Source organism: Paramisgurnus dabryanus, chromosome 7 (genome assembly GCF_030506205.2).
Source record: "Paramisgurnus dabryanus chromosome 7, PD_genome_1.1, whole genome shotgun sequence".
Taxonomy (NCBI): Eukaryota; Metazoa; Chordata; class Actinopteri; order Cypriniformes; family Cobitidae; genus Paramisgurnus; species Paramisgurnus dabryanus.
Window position 1 is genome coordinate 7,926,560 of NC_133343.1, and position 25,322 is coordinate 7,951,881.

The 25,322-nt window shown below is 35.4% G+C and overlaps 1 protein-coding gene across 1 annotated transcript; it reads right to left on the bottom strand.

The window, feature by feature from the left end:
* Window positions 1-4,385: 4,385 nt before the first annotated feature.
* Window positions 4,386-12,435, bottom strand: notum2 (notum pectinacetylesterase 2). The gene is made up of 12 exons (XM_065240342.2): window positions 12,216-12,435; window positions 11,492-11,823; window positions 10,868-10,920; window positions 10,123-10,218; window positions 9,958-10,018; window positions 9,798-9,874; window positions 9,602-9,701; window positions 8,834-9,022; window positions 7,544-7,644; window positions 7,308-7,455; window positions 6,979-7,026; window positions 4,386-5,500 (listed from the first exon to the last, which is right to left on the bottom strand). The coding sequence occupies exons 2-12, from the start codon at window positions 11,800-11,802 to the stop codon at window positions 5,200-5,202; spliced, it is 1,485 nt and encodes a 494-aa protein (XP_065096414.1). The 5' UTR covers window positions 11,803-11,823; window positions 12,216-12,435; the 3' UTR covers window positions 4,386-5,199.
* Between the last annotated feature and the right edge of the window lie 12,887 nt (window positions 12,436-25,322).

The window sequence follows — 25,322 nt, forward strand, 5'->3', positions numbered from 1 at the left end:
TTAGTGTAGTGGAAACTAAACTAGTTAATACTTTTTTTTAAATTGTTAATTACTGTGAACCTATTATGTTATTTTATTCCATATATAGCCTATAGTTGCAACTGACATTTTATAAAAAGTATTAATATCAAAAGACAAACAAAGGAGAGATTTTACAAAGATAAGATGAGGGAAAAAAGAAGAATGTAGAAATACTTTGCAACTAGCTTTTGAAACTTGAATAAAGAGATCAAAGAAAGCAAGAGGAAAACACACACACACATACACGTACCCATACCCAACCTAAAAAATTAAAAAAAACAAAACAAAAAAAGTTCCCTTTTCTCAGAGCATCTGTAGTAAAAACAAACCCCTCGCTCACAGTTACACGGAAAGTTTGTCAAAGTGCACGCAAGCATATGCAGTTTTAAATAGTGTACGAAGGTTATTGCTAGAATGAGTTTGTCACCTAAATTCGTGGTTGCCACTCTGCATCACATGTGCCATATCAATTCACAGTGCCAGCGCAAAATATTTGAGGTTTCATTAAAAACAGGAAAAGGTTAAGGTGCAACTGTCACTTTAAAGATGCAACTACAAAACTATTTCTATGCAACAATAACTTTGGTAAAGAATAATATTTTGTTTGTTTTATCATGCAAGATTTGCCAAAGACTATTTTCTTGAAGAAAAAAAGGGAAAAAGCAACAATCATCAAGAAAATCAATATTATTGAACTTAAATTGAACTTCTTGCGTTAAAAATCAGGAAAAGGTAAAGGTGTTAGTAATTGCCACTTTAAAGATGGAATGACAAAACTTTTTCTATGCAACAATAACTTTGATAAAAGATAATATGTTGTTTGTTTAATCATGCAAGATTTGTCAAAGACCAATTTCTTGCAAAAAAAAAAAAAAAGGGAAAAAGCAACAATCATCAAGAAAATCTATATTATTGATCTTAAATTGAACTTTCTAAAAAAATAAAAAAGTTAAGGTGTTAGTAATTGCCACTTTAAAGATGGAATGACAAAACTATTTCTACCCGACAATAACTTTGATAAAGGATAATATTTTGTTTTTTGATCATGCAAGATTTGCCAAAGACCATTTTCTTGCAAAAAAAGGGAAAAAAACGACAACCACCAAGAACATCTATATTATTGAACTTAAATTTAACTTCCTTCGAATTACCAATTCTTAATTAAGAATGTCTGATTAGCTGTGTTATTTTGTTTTCAGATCAATCAAATCAAAGAGTGTCAATTAAAATATTACTTAATTTAACAAACATGTGCCACATAAACAAGTTCAATCTGAATACTGTAAAAATTCCTTGTTACACTTGAAGTTTTTAAGTTTAATCAATTTGAAATTACAGTACAATTCATTTCAACTTTCTTGACTAGTGATGAGTTGTTATAAATTATAAAAAATAAAGTTGAAGTAACTTAAGCTCATAAACTCATAAAAAATAAGTTGAAATGACTTGTAAATTCAAGTTTATTAAAAATCTATTTTTTTCCATTATTAAACTCAACATCCATTTCAAGTACATTATTGATGTTTAGCATTTGAGCTATATGATGATGAGGCTTTAGAAAAAATAAATAAATTCAACAGCAAGTCGACAGTTAAATGACCTTATGCTAATTCCGGTAGTAAGTCATACTACGCACAAACAAACACAGGAAGCCAGACTAGTCTTGTCTGTATAGATATATTTTCTTAACACCATTCTTCTCTCATAATGATTTTTTACTATTCACTGATACAATCATGAAATTCCCCTTTTAACATATTGCATTTTTATCCCCAAGAAGTTTCTTAGTCACATTTTACTCAACTGCTTATGTGAAAACAACAGGTGATGTTTTTTTACCCCTGAAACTCCCACTCGAGGTTTCTTTGTTCGTCTTTTATACTTGCATGGGAAACAACACCTGTGTGCAGTTTATTTTTAAGATAGGTCAGCAATTACCGCAAAGCCAAAAAGTTCAACATCGCTATTTAACATGGAAGCCGTAGTCAGAAATTGCAAGTTCTTACAGCTCCTGCAAAAGTGGTTTATATACCTGCACTGTTGGTTTTTAAATCGTTTGGTATCAATCTCAGTTACTTTAGCAAGATATGATCACTTTACATAAGAAGCCATGCACCTTAATCTAGTATGGTTGAAACTGTCAACCTAGATAGATATTATGTGAGAGTTCAGCATGTGATTTTAATACTGATAATTCATTCTTGGTTTAAATTTGAACCACTGTAACCTCCTTTCAAACAATGTTGTTGTGCATCAGTGCCTCTGACAAAGCTAACCGCAGTGTTTTGTACGGCTCACCTTTCACTTTATAATATGAAATAACAATTTCTTTAAAATCAAATATTATTTCCTGTATCCCTAACCCCACATCTAAACCTAATCTTCACAGAAAACCTTTGGTATTTAAAAAATAAAGAAATAAAGCTTTCAGTCTATTATGACACAGGTACAAATACCTTCACTTTAAAAACAGATGTGTTCATTTTGTAAAATGCTATTTAGCTCATTATGTGTCATTTTGTGTTGATTTTGTGTTAAAATAAATAAAAGTGACAAAACAAGTTATTAAAAAAATTATTTTAAGTAGTTTCAATAATAACACAGATGTGTGAATAAGCACCCCTCGGATGAGCAGTCACGAGCCGCCACTGATCACAACATGGGTGGTATTTACACTCTATATAAACAACACAATCTGTGTTATTTTTGGGACAACACACTAAATGCATTGTCCCAAAAATAACACAGATTGTGTTGTTTATAACACATCCATTTTTAGAGTGTAAATACTACCCATGTTGTTATCAGTGGCGGCTCGTGACTGCTCATCCGAGGGGTGCTTATTCAAAATAAGTGGTCGGAGTGTCATGTGTGTTGATTGCATTTAAAAAATATGTGTTTGTTGCGTCATATAAACCATGTGCATCACGTGTTTTGTCCAAATAAGTGCCTGCGGCACACGCATCCAAAGAGACACTCATGTTCACAAAATACACATCAAGACACTCCCCGAACAGTAAACTCTGATTACGCATGAGATTATGCGAGGATTTGGCAAACGTGAGCGTCTCTTTTATCATAAACCCTTTATACGCATCTTCAGCAGACGCTTATTTTGACAACACGTGATGCACACAGGATCTCTCGAGGCGCAGAACACATATTTTGAAATTATGACACCGGCCGCCACTGGTTATTATTCAAATTTATGATGTCATAAACTACACGCTTGCACACACACGTTGTGTTTCATTGTTTAATTGAGACTTTCCATAGACGTACAGTAATGACTAAAATATCATCAGGACCACTTTGTCAAATGAAGATTGATTAAATGATATGCATACAGTTAGTGTTGGCGGTATGGTTCTGTTTTGGGCAAAAGTTCCATGGGCCTGTCCGTGCACATACAATAAGAAAATAAAAACTCCCTTAGGATAACAGCAGAACCATTAATCATGCATAATAATATCCTCACACTTAACATATTTGAAAAGAAAATAAATAAAGAAAAAGCCCCCTTAAAAATACATAGGAAGAATTCTAACTCAATATTGGTTCATAAACAACAGGTTCCGGATAGGTGGATAGGTTGGAGGAGGGATTTTAAATTAGTATCAGCAATGCGCCAAAACGCGGCTCAATGAATGGGAATTTAAAAGATCGGTTGTGATGGGTTTAGGAACTGGATTGGTGATTATCAGCTGATGCATGCTTGACTGACATGACCTACCTGAAATTACGCGATGCTTGATTTTGGTTAATCTATAAGCCATTTTACTCATGGGGACCATAATTCCCCCAATGTCAAAAATGACTGATATTGCATCTTTGTGGGGTCCTCACAAGGGATTACCACAAACACACAGCAAGTGTCAAAGAGTCATATTGTCTCTTCAGTGTCAAAAAGTCATACTGTCTAGACAAACACACATACAGAGAGCGTCAAAGAGTCATATTGTCCTTTCAGTGTCAAAGAGTCATATTGTCTAGACCAGTGGTTCCCCACTGAAAATTTATGACAAAAACTGTTCAAAAATGTAACATTTTAATTAAACAAAACATATTAAGTTATACAGAGTAGTGCTGTTGGTTAGTAGCCTTATTTTTTTAGGTTTAATTACACAGAATTCATGATAAATGAATGTATTTTATAAAATGTCATAAAACTGGGGCCCCCCTGGCACCATCTCGCGGACCCCCTGGGGGCCCCGGACCCCAGTTTGAGAACCACTGGTCTAGACACACACACACACACGCACACACACACGCACGCACGCACACACACACACGTGCACGCACGCACGCACACACACACACACACACAGAGCGTCAAAGAGTCATATTGTAAAAAAAATTTATAAAAAGTTTAATTGTTCTTTTATTAGTTTTCTAGATAAGTCAAACCAACTACACATGTCAAATAAACTAGATATTACATTTCATGAAAATCGGTAGGAAGTATAACAATATAGTTTGGTATGATGGCATAGTTTGTAATGGGGCATTTAAGGATGGCTATCAATATTTTACAAATATTTTAATCACACATTTCCTATACAAGGCAAAAAATCATTTTAACCATCACTGCATGTCAACTTTCCAATCACTCTCATCTGCAAAATGGACTACAGCATCCTAAAATAACATGCATGTGTTAAATATAATACAAAATTGTGTTAGTATTGCTTGCAGACATGATTATGTAAAAACTGTGATGTCTTGTCTGTAAAGCTTTAGATGCAATTATGTATTCAAATTTCTTTTACGTAACTCGATTTTCCAAAAATGTGATAAAAAGAGAAGTATCCCTTCAAAAGCATTTTTGTAATTAAACTTTGTAATTGAAACTTTAAAGTAGTTTAAAGTCTTATCAGACAGTGTTTAATTCAGACCTAGTTCTCTTACTGAAGAAGTAGATTAGTTATAGTGATAACCATTGATTACTGTTTTACTATAGGCACTTGGACCGTTAGAGTCTCTCACATAAGAAAACCCCAGGTGATTCCCGAACACGATTTGAATGGCAAACTGTCTCTACTGAAATCCGGCAACATGCTAGAGAGGCGTGCCAGGTCCGTAACAGAATGCAAAGTGGTCGCAAAGAAAACCACTGAACAATCTCTAAAGAATGGATGATGTGAATTGTGTCGACGAAAACACTGCTTTTTAAACGATTTAGCCACCATTGCTGACCATCCCGGCGGAAATATCTTCTCCTCCATCCAATCCAAGCTTTTTGAGGTCCAAACCCATACTGGCCAGTACCTGGAGAAGAGTCATCTCCTGTTGTGTGGCCTGATCAATCAGTGCTGGGCAGGTTGGATTGCACTGTGGCCATTGGCAGTTATCTATGAGATGAAATGGGCAGCCTTTTAAAGCGGTTTTGCTGTTCCTATTGGCCTCCTGAAGACTTCTGTCCCAGCACTGCAGAGCACGAGACAGAGACGTTCCCTTGATCTGGAAATCCATCCAGTTACTGTAAGAAAGATACATTTGGCAGGATCAATAATGTAGGCTTGTCATCAAAAGGTTGTTGGTTTAAGTAAAAGTTGGATTAACTTAAAAGTTTACTTTAAGTGGTTACACCTAAAAATGTATATATTTTTTCAATATACACTGTAAAAAAATAGCTGTAATTATGCAGCTGGTTGCCAGTAACTTACTTAGAAGATAGAGACTGAAAATGTTTCTTGTTCATTTAACTTTGAACACACTGTTGCCAGTAAATAACATAAATGTAAAATCTACAGTAAGTTACTGACAGCTAGTTGCCAATACCCAGTAATACTGTAATTTCTACAGAATTTTTTCACTTTGGGAAAATTTTTTAGCTGAAAAAACTTTTTTAATTGTAACCAATAGTGCTGGGAAAAGATTAATCGCATTCAAAGTAAAAGTGATTTTTTGCATAATATATAAGTGTGTACTGTGTGTAATTATTATGTATATATATATACACACACACATTCATGTATGTATTTAAGAAACATTTACATGTGTATATTTATTTATATTTTTTATATATTCTATGTTATATATAAATAAAAAACGTATTTATAAATTTAAAAATCTGAAAATGCTTTATGTATGTGTGTGTGGTCAAATATACATAATAATTACACTCAGTAAACACACACATTTATAAAAAAAACACTTTTATTTTTAATGCGATTAATTGCGATTAATCTTTTCCCAGCACTGGTTACCAATTGAAGTAATTAATTTAGGTAGATGCAACTTTTACTTTTACAGTGTATAGTACAAATGGCAGCACCTTACAATAAGGTTGTATTTGTTAACATTAGTTAATGCATTAGCCAACCTGATATAACAATAAGCAATGTAGTTTTCTTTTTAATATTTATTAAAGCTTGATATAATTGTGGTAACAGTTGCAACTTTTAATTTAAAAAATGTGACAATTACTTAATATAGCTAATACTATAATAAATAAATAATATAATACATTTATATAATTAATAATTAATTGTATTGGTAATTATGGAAATGAGTTTTCTTTTGCACCTGTGTTCTTTAACCTGCGCCTTGTCAGTAAATTTTCACTCCCATTGCTGCTTTTTCAAAATGGCACTCTCATGCTAATTTGCCTTGTTTAGTAAATCTGGCCCAATGTATTAAAAAAAATCTAAGCTTATATAGACTTTTGGTCCTGTACATTCAGTAAGAGACAAATCAGTCCTTCTCCTTATAAGCAGCCACCTTTGCTGTGAGTGTGACCTCATCCATGTTTTACCGTAACCTTGCGGTTCATCTCGCAAATCATCTAACCCTTTGTGTTCTCTCAGCTGAGCTCGCGGCGAAGGCTATTAATTAAGGTTGTGAAAGCGTGAAGTGGCATACTGGTGACACTCAGAATGCATTGTGATGGACGAGTGGTCAAATGCGGGTGTATGAGCTCACCCTTGAGGAGTGTGTCTCAGGGTGACTGCTTACCTTTTGGTTATCAATGTGTGGGAAAGGCAGGATGGGGCAAACACAGCTCTAAAGCAATAGACAGCATATTTAGTATATATAAAATACACAGCCTTGAGCAAAAATATTTTTGTTCTATTTAAAATTTAAGTTTAGGTTCACTTTTAACAGTGTGGTTGACTGTTGACTTTAGCTATGTAAGACATTACTTAAATGATACTTAATAAAATCTTAATTTAACTTTTATTTGTAATTTCGAACATTTTCTAAAAGTAACTTGGCTGGCCATCTGAAAATGTATTGTACTAATGTAGTAATGTACTAATATATTTTGATAGTAATGTACTCACGTAACATCTTTGAGTGAGTTTTTTAGCTCCTTTCCCAGATTCTGCATGTAAGTCCACTGTTGTTCGGCAAGTGACTGACCTCCAATATAAATATTCTCCAGACGTAACTGTTCCTCATCGAACAACCATTGCACCACAAACAGCGGAGCTGGAAAGAGACACAGCCTTTGTTATTCTGTAGCACATAATCTTAGCCACTTTTGTATTTTCCTTTTGTATTAACATCAAGCCTTTACCGGTTATGTAGGAGTACAGTTTGTGTCCGAAAAAACATTGCCAATCTTCGCTTCTTTTATACTGCTGCTTGCACTTGTCAGGTACAACACCATTCCAGAACCTTAAAGTGATATTTTATAAAGTATAAAATATCAAAGACTTGTGGCATACTACATTAGAACATAAACGATGGTTCATTAGAATGACTACAATACTCTACAGTGGTAACGTTTTACATTTGATACATAAGATATCACTGCCGCTGCTCTGTTATCAACTTGCTGTCACAATGCAAAGGTGTCGCCAGAGTGGTTTCTAGGGCATTGTTAGGAAGTTCTGGGTGATTGCTATGTTCACATACTGGCCTTCAATCAATAAAACATGGTCTCTTGGTACAGCTAAGGTACATCCTTCACGAGCAAGTCACTCATGTATACAAATAGGTTGTTCCTATTCTCGTAATGAGTAATTTGTGTGTTTTGGGTGTAATGTGCAATAAACTGATGAGAGTCTTATCTCCCATCGCCTTTAAAGGTCCCGTTCTTTCTGTGTTTTTGAAGCTTTGATTGTGTTTACAGTGCTCAATATAACGTGTCCATGTTTTACGTGTAAAAAACGCGGTATTTTTCACACAATTTACTTATCTGTATACCGCTGTTTTCACTGTCCTAAAAACAGGCTGATGTCTTTCTTGTTCTATGAAGTCCCTCCTTTCAATGACCTATTTTTCCACATGCTTGCAGAGAATGGTTTACCAAAACTAAGTTACTGGGTTGTTCTTTTACACATTTTCTATGTTGATAGAAGCACTGGGGACCCAATTATAACACTTACACTTAAATTTTTCGTGATATGTCCCCTTAAAAAATAAGCTGTCAGGTCGGATGTAGTGGTAAAAAATATTGTTTTTAACTAATGTAAAGATAAGTATGTATAGTAACCTGCATTTTTGTGTTTTGCAAGTTTTCGTGAGTTCACAAAAACATACAATTATTAGAACAAAAAACAATATTGAATCCCCATCCCTGCCCTCAATAGACTTAAATACTATGGAAGTCAATGGGTACAGTCAACAAAATATCTTATTTTGTGTTCAACAGAATAAAAAACTCATACAGGTTTTAAACAAAAAGAGAGTGAGTAAATGAACTTTCTTTAACTCCAACCTCACATGGGTGAAAGCAAATGTAGTCGTACAAATTAGCCACCTAATAAAATACATACAAATAAGGTTGATTTGTACTTTGGAACGTAAAATGTTGCACAAAATTATGCAAATTTTTGAAATGCGCTTAGACTGTAGACTTTACCTAAGTCCTTTTTTTATGGCATCAACAGGTGTACAAGATGCGCCGCTGGGACAGTCGGGAGATTTTTGCTGTTTGCTTTCCAGAAACCAGCCTGAGTCGACAAGACCTCGCACCTGTGCATCTGCACCCAGCTGCTCTAGGAGACTGGACACCTTATCGATGTTCAGGAGCACACCTGTTCCTCCAGCACTGTAAGAAAGGACAAACACATATTTGCTGGATAAAAAAACCCATTAGTCTTAACATGTGCTTTACCCAACAAAACATGTTGCTAACTTAGGAAGAATCCCCAGAACTCCTCTTGCTCAAGTGGCTGATGCATATAGAGATTATGTCATTGTCTATAGCATTACACGCTGCAGTAAACATTTTTATGGTAGACAACAGGATGCGCTAAAAACAGTGCTTCGGACAGTGTTATGTGTTGAGCTGCATTGTGGTGAAACTCAGGGGGTGGCCAATAGAAGGGTGTAGGATTTCGTAGCTCCCTGACCAGATGGCTCGGTTTCAATTGTTCAAGGCATCTTGTTATTAGATCTAAATATGCCGCAACAGGTGTAATGATTGACTTGTGTTATCTTTGCTTACCAGTGGATTCAAATCCAATTAGGGGATTTATAACAGCTACGGTTTTCAGATTGTGGAAGCAAATAATTTCACTGTATTACAAATCTTTAATCACTATAGATGTAGCAAATCATTATTATTTAATTTTTGAGAAATTACAAAGGGGTAACAGGAGGGGTAATGGATCCATCAAGTTTTTACCTGGTCCCTGCCAACATCACAACTTTGGCTTGTTTTAAACCTTTCATCACAAGATCCTTGATCACCTCCCGAATAATCAGAGATCCCATAAAAGTGTATTCTTATGTGGAATAAAGACAAAGATCATTAATGAATATGTCCTTATTTTGGTGACAAAGACTTCATAGACTTCACTTAAAATAAAGGATAAATTCACCCGTTTCTTTCCCCTGTTTAGGCTTTGAAGCTGCTTTGTTTCCACTCCATACATCGCTTGAACAGTAAGGAACAAACCTACACACACACAAAAAATGTGCCATTTGTGTATCATTCAGAAGACTCCATTAACATAAAGACTTTCGAATTGATGAACTTACACAATATTAGCATTATACCAGTGAGGATTTTCATCAGATTGTGCTGAAAGTATACCACTTCCTGTAATGCATCAGACAGTGTATTCATTATCTGCTAATGTGTGGTTTGTATGACTGTCTAGAAAGTAAGATGTCTTGCTGTCTGTCTGGAAAATGTCAGCCTACCTTTGCGTGTTTGTGGCCAATCTGTTGAGCTCATGAGGCGGGGAACAGTTTTGTATCTAGAATCGCACGTCTCTTTGTTGTAGCAGCACCAGCCACCTAAAAACATGATTACTTATTTTCAGAAAACATGATTACACCTAAAAACTTCACAGTCCTTAGATCAGGCTTTTAAAGATGAGACAGCTTTATGCCCGAATGATTTACATTATTTCAGAAGCTTTTTCCACCCCTTTCGAACTTTGAATAAATACGAAAATATGTAATTCAAATTAATTAATTAAAATACATAATTTATTTTCATATAATTATATATTATAATTATTCATACATTTATTAAAAAACAGGCTGAACACAGGGTTTATTTCCTTATGGTGAGTCTAGAAACAGAGATGTTTTATATGCACTCCTAAAAATAAAGGTTTCTTAATGTTTCTTTATTGTAGTGGATAAATGACTATAAAGTTTTTAAAGCACCTTCACCTGAAGGGTTGTTTGGAGACCCAATGTTTCTTCTATGGCATCACTGCAAAGGCCCGTCTTTATTTTTAAGAGTGTATTTATTTACTGGTTGGATTTGACATCTAATTTAACAATGTGGTTTGTTGCTTATCTGTGAGCGTGGGTGATGTGATATGTTTAAAACAAACGCACAAAAAAATTACGCCTAAGACGAGGTGTCAAAATAACGCAGAGCACGGAAGCTTGCTGACCTCTTGACAAAATTAACTGCGTTTTAAATACTCGCCTTCCAAAAATATCAGCCATCTCTTGCTTCCTTTGAACTCCTTTAGGTAAAACCTGCAGGACGCAAATAAACATAGATGGTCAAGGGAACACAACCTTATGAGGGCATTTTTTGTCATTATTTCTAAGACCATTATTTTATTGCAACTACTACTTTCTACCAGCTTTTATTAACCGGTTTAAAAGAATTTCTGAAGATAATCAAATTGGTTGTGCAGTACTCTCTTAAAAATAAAGGTGCCATAGAAGAACCATTTTTGACTGAATGGTTCCATAAAAGGCCTAAAAATCAATAAATAAATCAATACATTTCTGTTTTACAAAATGTTCATTGTAGTAAAAAAAAAAAAAACGTTTTTTTCTAAACTGTAAAAAAGATTTGTTGTTTCAACTTAAAAATGTAAGTTACCTGATTGTCTTAAAATTTAGATTTCATTCAACTTTGATTTTAAAAAAATGTATGTAAAAATTGTGTTAACTAATATTTTTAAGTGGAGTTACTTTAACTTAAAAATTAAGTTATGTCAACTATTCACAGGTCCAAACTTAAAATAGCACGTTGAATTGACTTTTTATTTTTAAGAGTGTACTCCATCAAACTGTGATGATGTCATAACTTTCTTACCCAGCAGCGGTACCGTCATTGCATGTCACCAATGTGTTCTTAAGAAAGTACAGCTTCATTTCATCTGCAGGCTTATTGGGAGATGCGCTTTGTTGGGCTGTGCCACGACCTCCAGGGTTTGTCTCTTTATTGGAATCGGCAGCACCTGCCGGCCCAGGTTGTGTATCATCTTCATGGCCATGGTGAGATGTCTCTATCACCTGGCTGTTAACCTTTTTCTGAGCTTTTCCACTTGGCTTTGCATTTCGGTTGTTCTGGCAAGAAATGACTCCCAGCAGAAGCAGGTACATAATATGACACAGAATATTCATATCAAATTCAACAGCACCTCCCTGCAAAACCCAAATGGATAAATGATCAAATACATTTTATAGAAGACTTGCAACAGATTGATTTTTATCATGAAGGTATTGAAAATACTCAATTATAGATTCACTGATTTGATTGATTGTATAAACGCTTCTTAAATCGGCTTTGTAATTCTGTCACCACAAATTAATCTATGAGCAATCAACTAAACTGTAAAAAAATATTTGTTAGTTCAACTTAAAAAAGTTAATCAACTGGTTGGCTTTTAATTCAACTAAAAAAAAATTGGGTCAACTACTATTTTTAAGTTGAATTAACTCAATATTTTGAGACAACCAGATAACTCACCTTATTAAGTTAAATCAACTTTTATTTACAGTGTATCAAACCACAATTTTAGAGTGAACAAACTCACCACTTCAGGCAACTTGTAACTTGTAAATCCTCAACGTTATGGACCACTGCAGGCGCTGCGACTGATGTTGGCGTGTTGGCGTCCCAAAGCGATCTTGATCTTTGGTTGTGGTCCGCGCTAGATTTTATAGTGCCATCATATGGACTGCATTTCTCAACATTCCCTTTGAATTAACGCCAACTCTGTGCTGTAACCAATGACACACTAAACCTGGGCATCTAATGGCACGGAGAAAAGATAACAGGCGCTCTCCCAAACGTCTTTCAAAGAATTCCCCTCCCCACCAAACTCGGTCCCACAACAAGCCTCCCTCCCTTTCCTAGACCAAGTTTGACTTTGATTTAAACACCTACATGGTTGAAATACCTACATAGCATGCAGCTCCAGGTCAGTGGAGCAGACCTCTACCCGCTCGCTCTAATGTGGAGAACCTCTTCATTCACTTCTATAATCCAATGAGTGTCTGATTTCAAAATTGAAATAATTTTAATAATTATAATGATAATTCGTTACATTTATATAGCGCTTTTCCTCCACCAGCTCCTCAACCACCACCATTTTGATGTATTTCTCCTCTGTAAAGCAATTTGGTCAACAGATATAGAATATATATGTGAAATCCAGGTAAAAAAACATAATTGAATGATGGGATTAGGAGCATCAAACTTTGATTCAGTCATTGATTTCACATTTACATGACCTCAGTCAATATTAAAGATATCAAGGTAAAATTTTCACAGAATGTGAATTAGCTTTTTTTCAGGGGCAGGGCCACATATTGCTTTAAAAGAAATAGAATAATAATGATTGATTTGTCAATAAAAAAAAAATATTATTGCACAGGTTGTTTTTGGATCCAGAACAGCGAGACGGTGCAGGGGAGGAGTTTTTGAAAGCTATCTGGAATAGCTTTAGGCTGACGTAGTGATCGGCGAGAGAGATCACGAGTCTGGCCTGTGAAAGTCTCAACAATGAAATGTACACCACCCCTCCATCCGTCAATCGTGTTAGTAATGAGCGTCTAGTAATGGGTTAGCAGTAAAACTCCAGGGTAGTGAAAACCTATTTATAGTCCATTTGTTCTCTAAGATGCTTGTTCACTTCCAGGTGAATCATTCCAGGTACAAGATAAAATATAGCCTCAATGTTTTATCACAGTGTGATCTCAATGCATATAATATTACTCAAATAATATTTTTTCATCAGAAAATGACCACGGCAAATTAGATTATTTGAATCGAGAGATGAATCGAGAGATTCTGGAGAATGGATGTTGAAAAAAGGCAATAAATGTAAAAATGGGTTTTAAAGGAAACACCACACCACACTGAAATGATGTATAAAGAATCACTTGTTTATTTTTTCTTACATTCTGACTGTGCATTATCCAGTATTACATTAAGCAGACCCTTTTAGCCAAAGCAACTTACAAAAGAAAAGGAAAAACAGGAAAGCGACTGTGGCTCGAAGGCTGCATTTCAAGACCGTTTCCATTATAGCAGCTTGACTAAAGGCTAGTAAGGCCATCCCAATTTGAAGGATGCTTAAAATTTCCTCAAGCTGTGATTCAGCCTTCCAATTGGGACACAGCTTGTATTACTGTACATGAATATGAAATAATGATTTGAGTGTAAACTAGGGCTGTCAAAAGATTTATTGCGATTAATCGCATACAAAATAAAAGTTTGTGCTTGCATATTTGTGTGTACATTTATACATTTAAGAAAAATGTCATTTATGTATATATATTTTTTATTTATACATAATATATAAAAATCTAATTAAATATATATAAATATATGTATATGTATATATATATATATATATATATATATATATATATATATATATATATATATATATATATATATATATAATGTTTCTTAAATACATGCATGTGTGTGTATTTCATACTGTTCTCATGGAAAGTCGTGTTATAATCAAAAAAAATTTATTAGTTTCCATGGCACGAAATTCAGCTTTTTCTTGTCTTTAGCACAAATGTATTTTTCGTGACACTCGCACAAATTTCTATAAACTGTTTTTCGTGTCCGTGGCACAACTTTCTTTTTCGTGTCATTTTATGTATTGTTTCATAGTTTTTTCCTATTTTCCTACCATTGTCGCTTGGGGTTAGAATCACTTTCTGTTACATTTTTAGACATCCTAACCCAAACCCCCCAACTCTAACGCCGACTCCAGGCGAGAATAGTTTTAAAAGCAGAAGAAAATCATCTAGAAACCAATACATTTAAGTACATCCTAGTTTACTATTTTATTTAGTAAAAATTCAAATAAATAATGACTCAATAATTGACCAATCTGAGTCTTCACTTTCACTGTTGATAGAAATCAGTCTGACAGGATTCGCAAAAAAATGTGGGCGGATGATGTAATAAAAAAAGTTTTATAACCATTACATTATAATGTAAGCCGACAGTGTGGCTTTGTAGAAGCAACAAGTTGCCAACAACAGATTTGATATGCATCTACTTTTCTATCCAGCACTGCGCAGATCTATTTGCAAATTACATCAACGTATCAGTGACACAAGTAGAGATCTTTGCGCCAAATTGGATGCGAGGCCAACGGGGCTTCTTTCTGCCTGAATGGTGCGTGCCTGGATGCAGACTGCACACAAGTCGGTCCGGTTTACATTCGGATCCAGTCGGGTTAAAAAAAATTCCACGGGTTTGTGTGGACTCGGGTCTAATTTTCTTGGGTTTGTCTCGGGTCGGGTCTTTCTTTAAATTAATGCATGTTGAGTTCAGGTAAAAAGTGATTTGGGTCACTTCAGGTCGAGACATTTGTTTGGACCCGAGAACACCTTTAGGGACAGCTGTACTGCCTTTGAATCACTCTCATTATACATTGATGTCAAAAGGGGATATGGTTTCTATTGCAGCAAATGCAGAAGAAAGGATAACCCAGGTGTGACGCCACTGAGAAGTGACTGACAAGGAGTGCTGGTAAAAATATGAAATTCTCTCAATTCACAACATGATAAGTAAACAAGATAAGCCCTTTTTGGTAACACTTTACAATAACAGTACATGAATAATCATGTACTAATACATAAATTAATAATCAGTTTAATATGAACTAATGATGAGTTAAGCTATTTACTAATCAATAACTAATCGTAACTATGTTATGAGTCATATGAATTCATGCATGAATTACACCCACCTTAACTACACATTAATACATGTTTGTTAGTTAATGCATTAATTAACACTTTGGGTAACCGAAATCAAACATGCTCTAGAACAGTGGTTCCCAACGGTTTGCAGGATCTGATGCTTTGTTTGAGGTCAAATAAAGATGCATAAAATGTTCCACTTATAACTTTGCGTACTCCATATCAAACAAGCTCTCTAGAAGAACGAAAATAACTTTTGTTAATGCAAAATGTTTAGGTTTGTAATGCAAAACTGTTTATATATTTGCTCCAGCTGAGCTAAAAACATTGAATGGCACTGGATTTCTTGCAACATTTACAGTTAACTTTAATCATTAAATGTGCAATTATGGATTAATAATTAAAATTAGTTCCACTGCTGCCATTAAGAGTGACAGACGCTATTCTTTCTAAATTTAAATCAGTGTTACCCTACAGACGATGGTTATTGTGTGAACTGGCTTGTCTTAATATCAAAATGCACATACAGTATTTGTTTTGTTCTTCTTTTAAGCCATTATTACCCCTTCCAAATGTCTGACTAATTTTCACATTTGCTCCTCTCCTTTAAAACCACCAAAAATTTGGATTTTGATGAGCTGAATTTGTATAGAATGTGTAATTGATAACTTTTTAACAGTGTACCCCTCCAATAAAAGTCATTGTGTAGGGCCTACACAATAATACATTAACAAGTCATTAATTTATGTAAGTTTATGAGTAGTTAACGATGAGTTAATAATGATGTGCCCCTTCAAGTAAAGTCATGACCTAATCATACATTAACAAATCATGAATTTTTGTTAGTTTATGAGTAGTTAACGATGAGTTAGTAATGATGTGCCCCCTCAAGTAAAGTCATGACCTAATCATACATTAACAAATCATGAATTTTTGTTAGTTTATGAGTAGTTAACGATGAGTTAATAATGATGTGCCCCTTCAAGTAAAGTCATGACCTAATCATACATTAACAAATCATGAATTTTTGTTAGTTTATGAGTAGTTAACGATGAGTTAGTAATGATGTGCCCCCTCAAGTAAAGTCATGACCTAATCAAACATTAACAAATCATGAATTTATGTTAGTTTATGAGTAGTTAACGATGAGTTAGTAATGATGTGCCCCCTCAAGTAAAGTCATGACCTAATGATACCATAACAAATCATGAATTTATGTTAGTTTATGAGTAGTTAACGATGAGTTAGTAATGATGTGCCTCCTTAGTAAAGTCATGACCTTATCATACATTAACAAATAAAAATATAAGCTACACAGTGGTGGAGGCAGAAAGTGTTTTTGATAGGTGGGCATATATACATCTGCGGGACAGAAAAACTCACATACTTTTTTTTAACTTGCGTTAATTGGGAAGATAAAATGACTGTGTTTTTTCCGTCAGTTTTGTACATTTTAGATGGAATTACGTTATTCAATCTAACTGTATACCGTCTCTCAAACAGAAGGCTGCATCCTCCGAAGGTCGGATATGCAGGCTGCATACGTCATTAAGCTTGGTTTATTTTAATTAAATAAGCATAACATTCGCAAGTCATAAGCATATTACAACGATTTACGATGAACTATTTAAAGGAACAGTATGTAAGAAATTTATATCAATAAATCATTAAATTGCCCTGAAATGTCACTAGACATTAAGAAATCATTTTCATTTCAAATACTTCTATCACTCACAACAGCGGTCCGGCCAGGATATTGTCATTTAAAAAGTGGAGTTGCAGCCCTCAACTGATGTTTATGTTGTCGTTTGGTATATTGGCCACCAGCTGTGTGATTGCAGTACCAGTTTTAGCCACACGTTTTGTGATTGCAATACCAGTTTTGGCCACAATCCTACATACTGTTCCTTTAAGCATTGAGCATTTATTTAGCTAAATGCCCGTGGCTTACCTAAGCACTGGTTCTGAAACATAGAGGACCCAGAAGCAAAAAAAATCAACACTGCTTTATTGAAAATCAACTTAAACAGTCCAGTCGGGCCGTCGAGTCCCGAGCCACCAAGAGCGAGTTAACTTAAGTGTTGCTGGTGTACACCGTTTTTATTTAGAAGTCTTTTCTTTACCGCAGTGATCCACACGTTCACACACGAATCTGCTACTCAGTGCAATCTAACCTACCGCGCTCTCTTCAAACCCGCCTCTTCCGCTCTAGATGACAGCAGCGATTGGTGGACGGAAAGCAAGACATTACCGTAATAAACCATATATTGCCAAAAAGCGCAATTTGTTTTCTTTAGGAGCAATTCTAATTTTTTGATAGTTCAAATGGTTGAAGAATTACGGTTTGAATGAAAAAACATAATGTATTTCCATAAATCTGATTGGGTGGGCAAGCTGTCAATCCACCCGTAGATCCGCCTCTGGCTGAACGCTGATCGTGATACAATGCGAAAAATTAATTAAACAATAATTAAAATAACATCAAGATAACATTTTAATAGCTTTCACAAATAAACTGGTATGATTGACGGTTTGATGGTCTTTATATGAACACTATACATTTGGCATTGTGACTTTGGTTAAAGCAACACTAAAGAACTCTGGCTCTTTGCTCCCCCTACAGGTTAGAAGCGTAATTGTTCATTACCACTGTCATAAATACTGAGGCATAGCTGGCTCTGATTGGATTGTAGGTCTGCCGTAAAGCAAGTTTTTGTAGTATTCACTCGGACTACAGGACCACTACCCGACGTTTGGAAACTTCTTTAGTGCGGTTTTGGCCGATAGAGGGCTGCAAAGCGAATGTGAAAGTGCTGTTCACCCTGTTTAGAGTGGATGAACGACTGAAACTGTTTTGGAAGCGTTATTTTAAGGTAAAAAAAACTCTTTGGTGTTGCTTTAACATGTTTGTCATTTCTGAGGAATAGTCAGAATGATTTTAACTGAAATATTTTGACAGCGCCAAAAGCAGCAGACCACAAGTGTAACGAGCGGACAGCCTGTTGTAGGCCGTAACGTTTACATCCACCTTCCTTTTGATTTTGCAATCTACATTGACAAGCACACAAAAATAGAGAACAATTATCTTACATAATAAAATACTTTAACTACCTGCTATCTTGGTATTGTGAGCACATGAATTTGAAAAATATCTTTTGTTTCTAAAATTATAAGTGGAACATTTTATGCATTTTTATTTGACCTCAAACAAAGCATCAGATCCTGCAAACCGTTGGGAACCACTGTTCTAGAGCATGTTTGATTTCGGTTACCCAAAGTGTTAATTAATGCATTAACTAACAAACATGTATTAATGTGTAGTTAAGGTGGCTGTAATTCAGGCATGAATTCATATGACTCATGACATAGTTATGGTTAGTTATTGATTAGTACATGGCTTAACTTATCATTACTTCATATTAAAGTAATTATTAATTTATGTATTAGTACATGATTATTCATGTACTGTTATTGTAAAGTGTTACCCCATTTTTTATCTACATACGGTATTTTCCAGACTATGGGTTGGTTTCCCGGACAGGGATTAGCTTAAGCCAGGACTATGCCTTAGTTATATTAAGATATTAGTCATTTTTAAAAGCATAATATATAAATAAACATTACAGGTGTGCATCTTGAGACACAACACTCGCACTGATATATTTTAAGATATGTCAGAGCAAATTGTTTTGGGTCAAGACAACAACAACATTTAAGTTAGTCTGGGACTAGGCTTAAGCCCTGTCTGGGAAACCACCCCCAAAAGTCGCACTTTTTTCATATTTTGGCGGGTCCTGGAGCTTGAAGTCAGGTGCGACTTATACGTAAAATTATTTCATATGAACCAAGAGAAACCATCTACAGCCGCGAGAGTACGCTCTGTGCTGCTCCTGTATTTATGTAATTTTATGGATTCAGTGATGTGGAATGACTTCGGACCTTTTTGAACTTGACTTGGCTTGTCGTGTTAATTTAACCTATTCAGCCTCTCAGGTATGTTCTGTATGCTATTGTGTATCGTGTAAATAACTGTTTATTTTTACATGTACGGACACCTATTCAGCCTGCTGTTCTGTGCTGTTGTTTAGTTGAATAACTTGCATTTCCAGATTAAATGTCTGTTCTTCGACTTCGACGTAGAGTCCAGTGCCACTTATGTATGTTTTTTCCTCTTCAAAACACATTTTTGACTGATGCGACTTATACCCCGAAGCAACTTATAGTCCGGAAAAAACGGTACACAGCAGGCCCCTTACATCGAAGTCGCTATTTTGTGCCGACATGTTTCTACAGTAGCCCTAAACGGACAAAGTGCTCTACATGGGGATGATTGTCCCAGATGATGACATATTTGTTCTGTGGCATCTACCCTAGCTTCACTATGCGTTTCGGAAAGGAGGGGTTAGCTGAGGATTGAAAAATCTACACACAACACCTTTAAATATGGATATACTTTCACAATCTGTTAACTGTAAGTGTTACTATACAAGTTTTATACTTTGAAACTATACTAGAAAAAGGTTTTATACATTGTTTTGTATTTTTTGATGCGACTGTGTTTCTCTTAGGTTTTGCAGGTACTAAAGCTCGAGATGTTTGTACCTTTCGTTGTGCTGAAAGAGCTGGAGGCTTTAAAGTTTTGCCAGAAATGCTTCAGATACGTGAAAATATTTAGATAAAAAAATGTCTAAACAGCTAATCAAATGACATCGCTTTGTGAATTTGATCTACTGAGCTGAAACCATTCTTCATTCCTTCTGTATTTAGAAGCACGCAATGCTTATGTCTTCCCAGAATTCATTGCAACAATCTGTGTAGCAGACCTGAAAATGCAGAACAACAGAGAAAAGAAGGTGTAAATCCTTCACTTTATTTTCCAATACAGCCAGAACGTTTTGAAAAAAACTTTTAGATGGCATTGCTTGTCTTTGATATCTGCTTCAATAGAATTTTGAAGAAACTGGCAAGACAGATGCAGATTTGCAAAAATTTGTCTGTGGGTCTGAACCTGAAACGGCTCCTGACCAAGAATGACACTAAGAGGAACAGATGCCTGCAACATCTCATTTTATTCAATTATCAGTGTAATTTCGTGACCAAGTCTTTGGCCGGTGCAAAACTAGGACGTGTTTTTTGAATATACACCCAAGGTCATTTTCTGACATTAAGGACTCGACATGTTGTTTGCAGCCTTATGTGTTTGTGTGTCATCGCTGCATTTGAAGCTGTAGGCAGGCGAGAACATTTCTCAACTGACAGGCATCAAAGCATGCCGCACCTCTGAGAAGCGTAATACATGTGATTTTCAGTGCACGGTAATGTGAAAGGGTCGTGATCCACAGGGTATCAACATCTAAACTGAATGCCAGAGACTTAAACATCCACAATTCATACACCAGGCAGGTGTTCGGATCGTTGAGCACACGAAGATCCAAGCTGGAGCTATAGGTTGAATTGAACTATGCGATGGGATCATTTGTAAATCTTAGACAGCTTTGACTGTCATCAGTGCACTCAAGAGAGAAATGTGTACGCAAAGGTGCAGGTGACTTGCACGCTCACGATGTGATGATTTTTGCTGAAATGCTGTTTGTCACCAACACTGACACCTCAGGCTTTGCTGGATTGGTGCAAAATGCAAGACGCCCACTGAAGGCTACAGCACTCAAGCTAAATGCTAAAGCAGATGACATGCTAACCTTCTGTCAATGGGATTAATGGACCATGCAGTCGCTGTGATGTAATAGCCATTGAGAATAAATGGCATGACTTAAATTCTGAGGTTCCCCAGCAAGCGCAGGACTTAAAGGTCACTTTCATTGTGTAAAAGAATCATTGTCTGATTCCTTTTATATTACAGTTGATGCGGTTATACGAAACAGCTTACATTAACATAAGACTAAACACTGTCAGAAAAATAGTCCCCCAGGCAGTACCCTTTAAAAGGCCCTAATATGTACCATTTAGGTAGAGATATGTATAGATTTGGTACCAATATGTACCTCTAAGCACTAATATGTAACTTTAAGGTACTTTTATGCTCACTTTATTACAAACATGTACTTCTGAGGTACTAATATATGTAACTTTAAGATACTAATATTATGAGGTATATGCACTTTTTTATTACAAAAATGTACCTCTTCTGCACTAATATGTGACTCTGAGGTATAATAATAATAATATGCACGTTTTAGCCCAAATATGTACTTCTGACCCAAAATATGTAAATATGGGGTAATAATATGTAACTTTGAGGTACTTATGTGCACTCTTTATTACAAAAATGTACCTCTGAGGCTCTATTATGTAACTTTGAGGTACTTACGTGCACTCTTTATTACAAAAATGTACCTCTGAGGCTCTATTATGTAACTTTGAGATACTTACGTGCACTCTTTATTACAATAATGTACCTCTGAGGCTCTATTATGTAACTTTGAGGTACTTACGTGCACTTTTTATTACAAAAATGTACCTCTGAGGCTCTATTATGTAACTTTGAGATACTTACGTGCACTCTTTATTACAAAAATGTACCTCTGAGGCTCTATTATGTAACTTTGAGGTACTTACGTGCACTTTTTATTACAAAAATGTACCTCTGAGGTACTTACGTGCACTCTTAATTACAAAAATGTACCTCTGAGGCTCTATTATGTAACTTTGAGATACTTACGTGCACTCTTTATTACAAAAATGTACCTCTGAGGCTCTATTATGTAACTTTGAGATACTTACGTGCACTCTTTATTACAATAATGTACCTCTGAGGCTCTATTATGTAACTTTGAGGTACTTACGTGCACTTTTTATTACAAAAATGTACCTTTGAGGCTCTATTATGTGACTTTGAGATACTTACGTGCACTCTTTATTACAAAAATGTACCTCTGAGGCTCTATTATGAAACTATGAGGTACTTACGTGCACTCTTAATTACAAAAATGTACCTCTGAGGCTCTATTATGTAACTTTGGGGTACTTACGTGCACTCTTTATTACAAAAATGTACCCCTGAGGCTCTATTATGTAACTTTGAGGTACTTACGTGCACTCTTTATTACAAAAATGTACGTCTGAGGCACTAATATGTAAGTTTGAGGTACTAATATGCACACTTTATTACAAAATAGTGCCTCTGAGGCATTATTATGTAACTTTGAGGTACTTTATGCACTTCTTATTACTAAAATGTACCTCTGAGGTACTAATATGTAATTTTGAGGTACTAATATGCACTCTTCATTACAAACATGTACCTCTGAGGCTGTTATATGTAACTATGAGGTAATAATATGCAATCATTATTTAAATAATGTACTTCTGAGGTACTAATATGTAACTTAAAGGTACTTACATGTAACCATGAAGTACTATACATACTTTTTATCACAAATATGTAATAATATGCAAATATGAGGCACTAATATTCACTCTTATGACAATTATGCACCTTTGAGGCACTATTATGTAACTTTGAGGGACTAATATGGACACTTTATCACAAATATGTACATCTGAGGTCGTAATATCTTACTATGAGGCACTAATATGCACTTCCTTTTTACAAATATGTACCTTTGAGGAAATAATATTTTACTATGAGGTATAAATATGGATACATTGTTACAAATATGTACCTTCAAGGCACTATTATGTAACTCTGAGGGACGAATATGCACACTTTATTACAAATATATACACTGTATGAGCATCTTAGGTGAAGTGCTTTTCCCAATTGTACCATACCATGATAGCTAATTTGAACCCCGTTAGCACCAACTGGTGGGTCATGTAACTGCACTGCCAACCGCCAATGTTTTTACATTTTTCTTAGATTCAAAGATGTTTAACCAGTGCTTTATTCACATTTCATATATATATATATATATATATATATATATATATATATATATATATATATATATATATATATATATATATATAATAGTTGCCCCTAGTGAACGTCTTGGGACTGTGCATATCCTTGTAATGCAACAATATTCCTGCAGTTTAACGGAAATTGGTCTCATCGCACAGGCATTTTGTTTTGTAGTCATGAGCAAAGATGGCAGTCAAATCGTGACCATCATGCATTTGCTGAAGTTATAAGGGAATACTGATTAATATTTAAATGTATGGATCTGGCAGAAACTTTTATCCACACAGTGCATTCAAGCCGTATTTTAGCAGGATGTGTGTTCCCTGGGGGTCAAACCTATGACCCTTGTGTTGCTACAGGAATACTAATGGTTTCTCCACATATTATGAACCTCCCTGGTACAACCTACAAACTCTAAGTTACCATTCCAGATCTTTAACAATGCCAACACACAATGTCTTCTATGTCTTACTCGCATGTCACATGTCTCCAAGTCCTGATTTAGGCAGTGGTGGGATCCATCAGTAAGGGTTTGTTATTGATCATCAGTTCATCCATGTGGGCCTCAGCAAATGCTTGGGCAAATAACTTGAAGAGCCGGCACAAGCTCATGACAGAGCTGAGCAGAAACACGGCCTTGAAGTTATGCTGGTGAAGCCACAGTCCTGTCAATTGCGCTGATTAATGTTCCCTGGGGTCACGCCACCCTCCGGGACTTTACATAAGCTGCCCCATCTGAATAGAAACATAGCCGCTGGAGGTGCCAACACAACTGTAAGCTCTCCAACAGTGTCATGACTTACAAAGACTAACATCCATACATAAGTACATATGCCTGTTCCATATACTAAGGTTACAGCCATGCTCTTATGCATGATGGATTTGTGGCAAATCCATAGTTTTGTCATTGGTTTGATTTATTTTCATTTGTGTTTTACTTTTAAAGCCTATTAAATATTAATATGTGTTATTGGTTAGACTTTATAATGATATAGCTTGTCAATAATACAAACCTTTATCAACACATTCCTGTGTATTTCACCACAAAGAGAAGTTCATAAGATTAAAATAATAAACTTAAAGGCATACTGTTTAAATTTATGTCAAGTATTTGGACGCTTTCTGTTTGACCCTTTAAAACTTAGTGAAATATACAGATAGTAATGTCAACTCATTAGTCCCTTTCACACATACAGTCTTTACTGAAAATTTACTGGTAAATTACAGTTGACAGGTCATGTGTGAACAGAACCTTTCTGGTAAATCAGTGCTGCCAATTTACCAGTAAGAGAGGTTGTAAGGTTACAAGTAATTTACGGCTAAGCGCTATATGTGTGAACAAAAAATATAGATTAGCGGCATTTAAAACGGATGACGTCAGACCGCGCTTGATACAGATGACGCGTTCTCCCCCGCACTATTTACGGACGTTTCCACACACAAGCTGTTTAAAAGTCAAGCACACCTGAAGTTAACATCCACATTTCTTCACCAAATTTGTTAAAAACAGCTTAACATCTATTTGCCAAATTGCTGACATCCTTAGCACACCATCTGTGAAGCCTAATGTGCAAACAGTACTGTTGTTTAAGACGCATGTTTCGTTTGACGTCACCTATTGCAATGTTGTTTGGTCACAAGCAATTTTGCGACCTTCCGCGTTTGCCACAGATGTGAAAACAACAAAATTAGGACCATGGATATGAAGTAATAAGCTCCCCACGTGTCATAGGTAACTTCCACTTTCTCTCCTAGTTTACCGGTATTTTGATACTGATGTGTGAATGAGGTCTTACTAGAAAAAGACGAAATGTCACTGCGTGTGTGAACAGCACATTTTTGTATTTACTGGTAAATTCATGGTAATTTACCGAAGTTACTGTGTGAAAGAGGCTAATTGTCGTACAATAAAAGGATCACTGAGTGCATACAAGTACATACATTTCACACTTGCATGACTTTGACCTTAAATTATATTTGTATATGTTTTTCAGTATGATATTTTCATTAATGATGCACTGTTGCAGTATCAGCAGCAAATTTTCTCCACTATTGGATATCGGCTGATTTTTCAAAAACA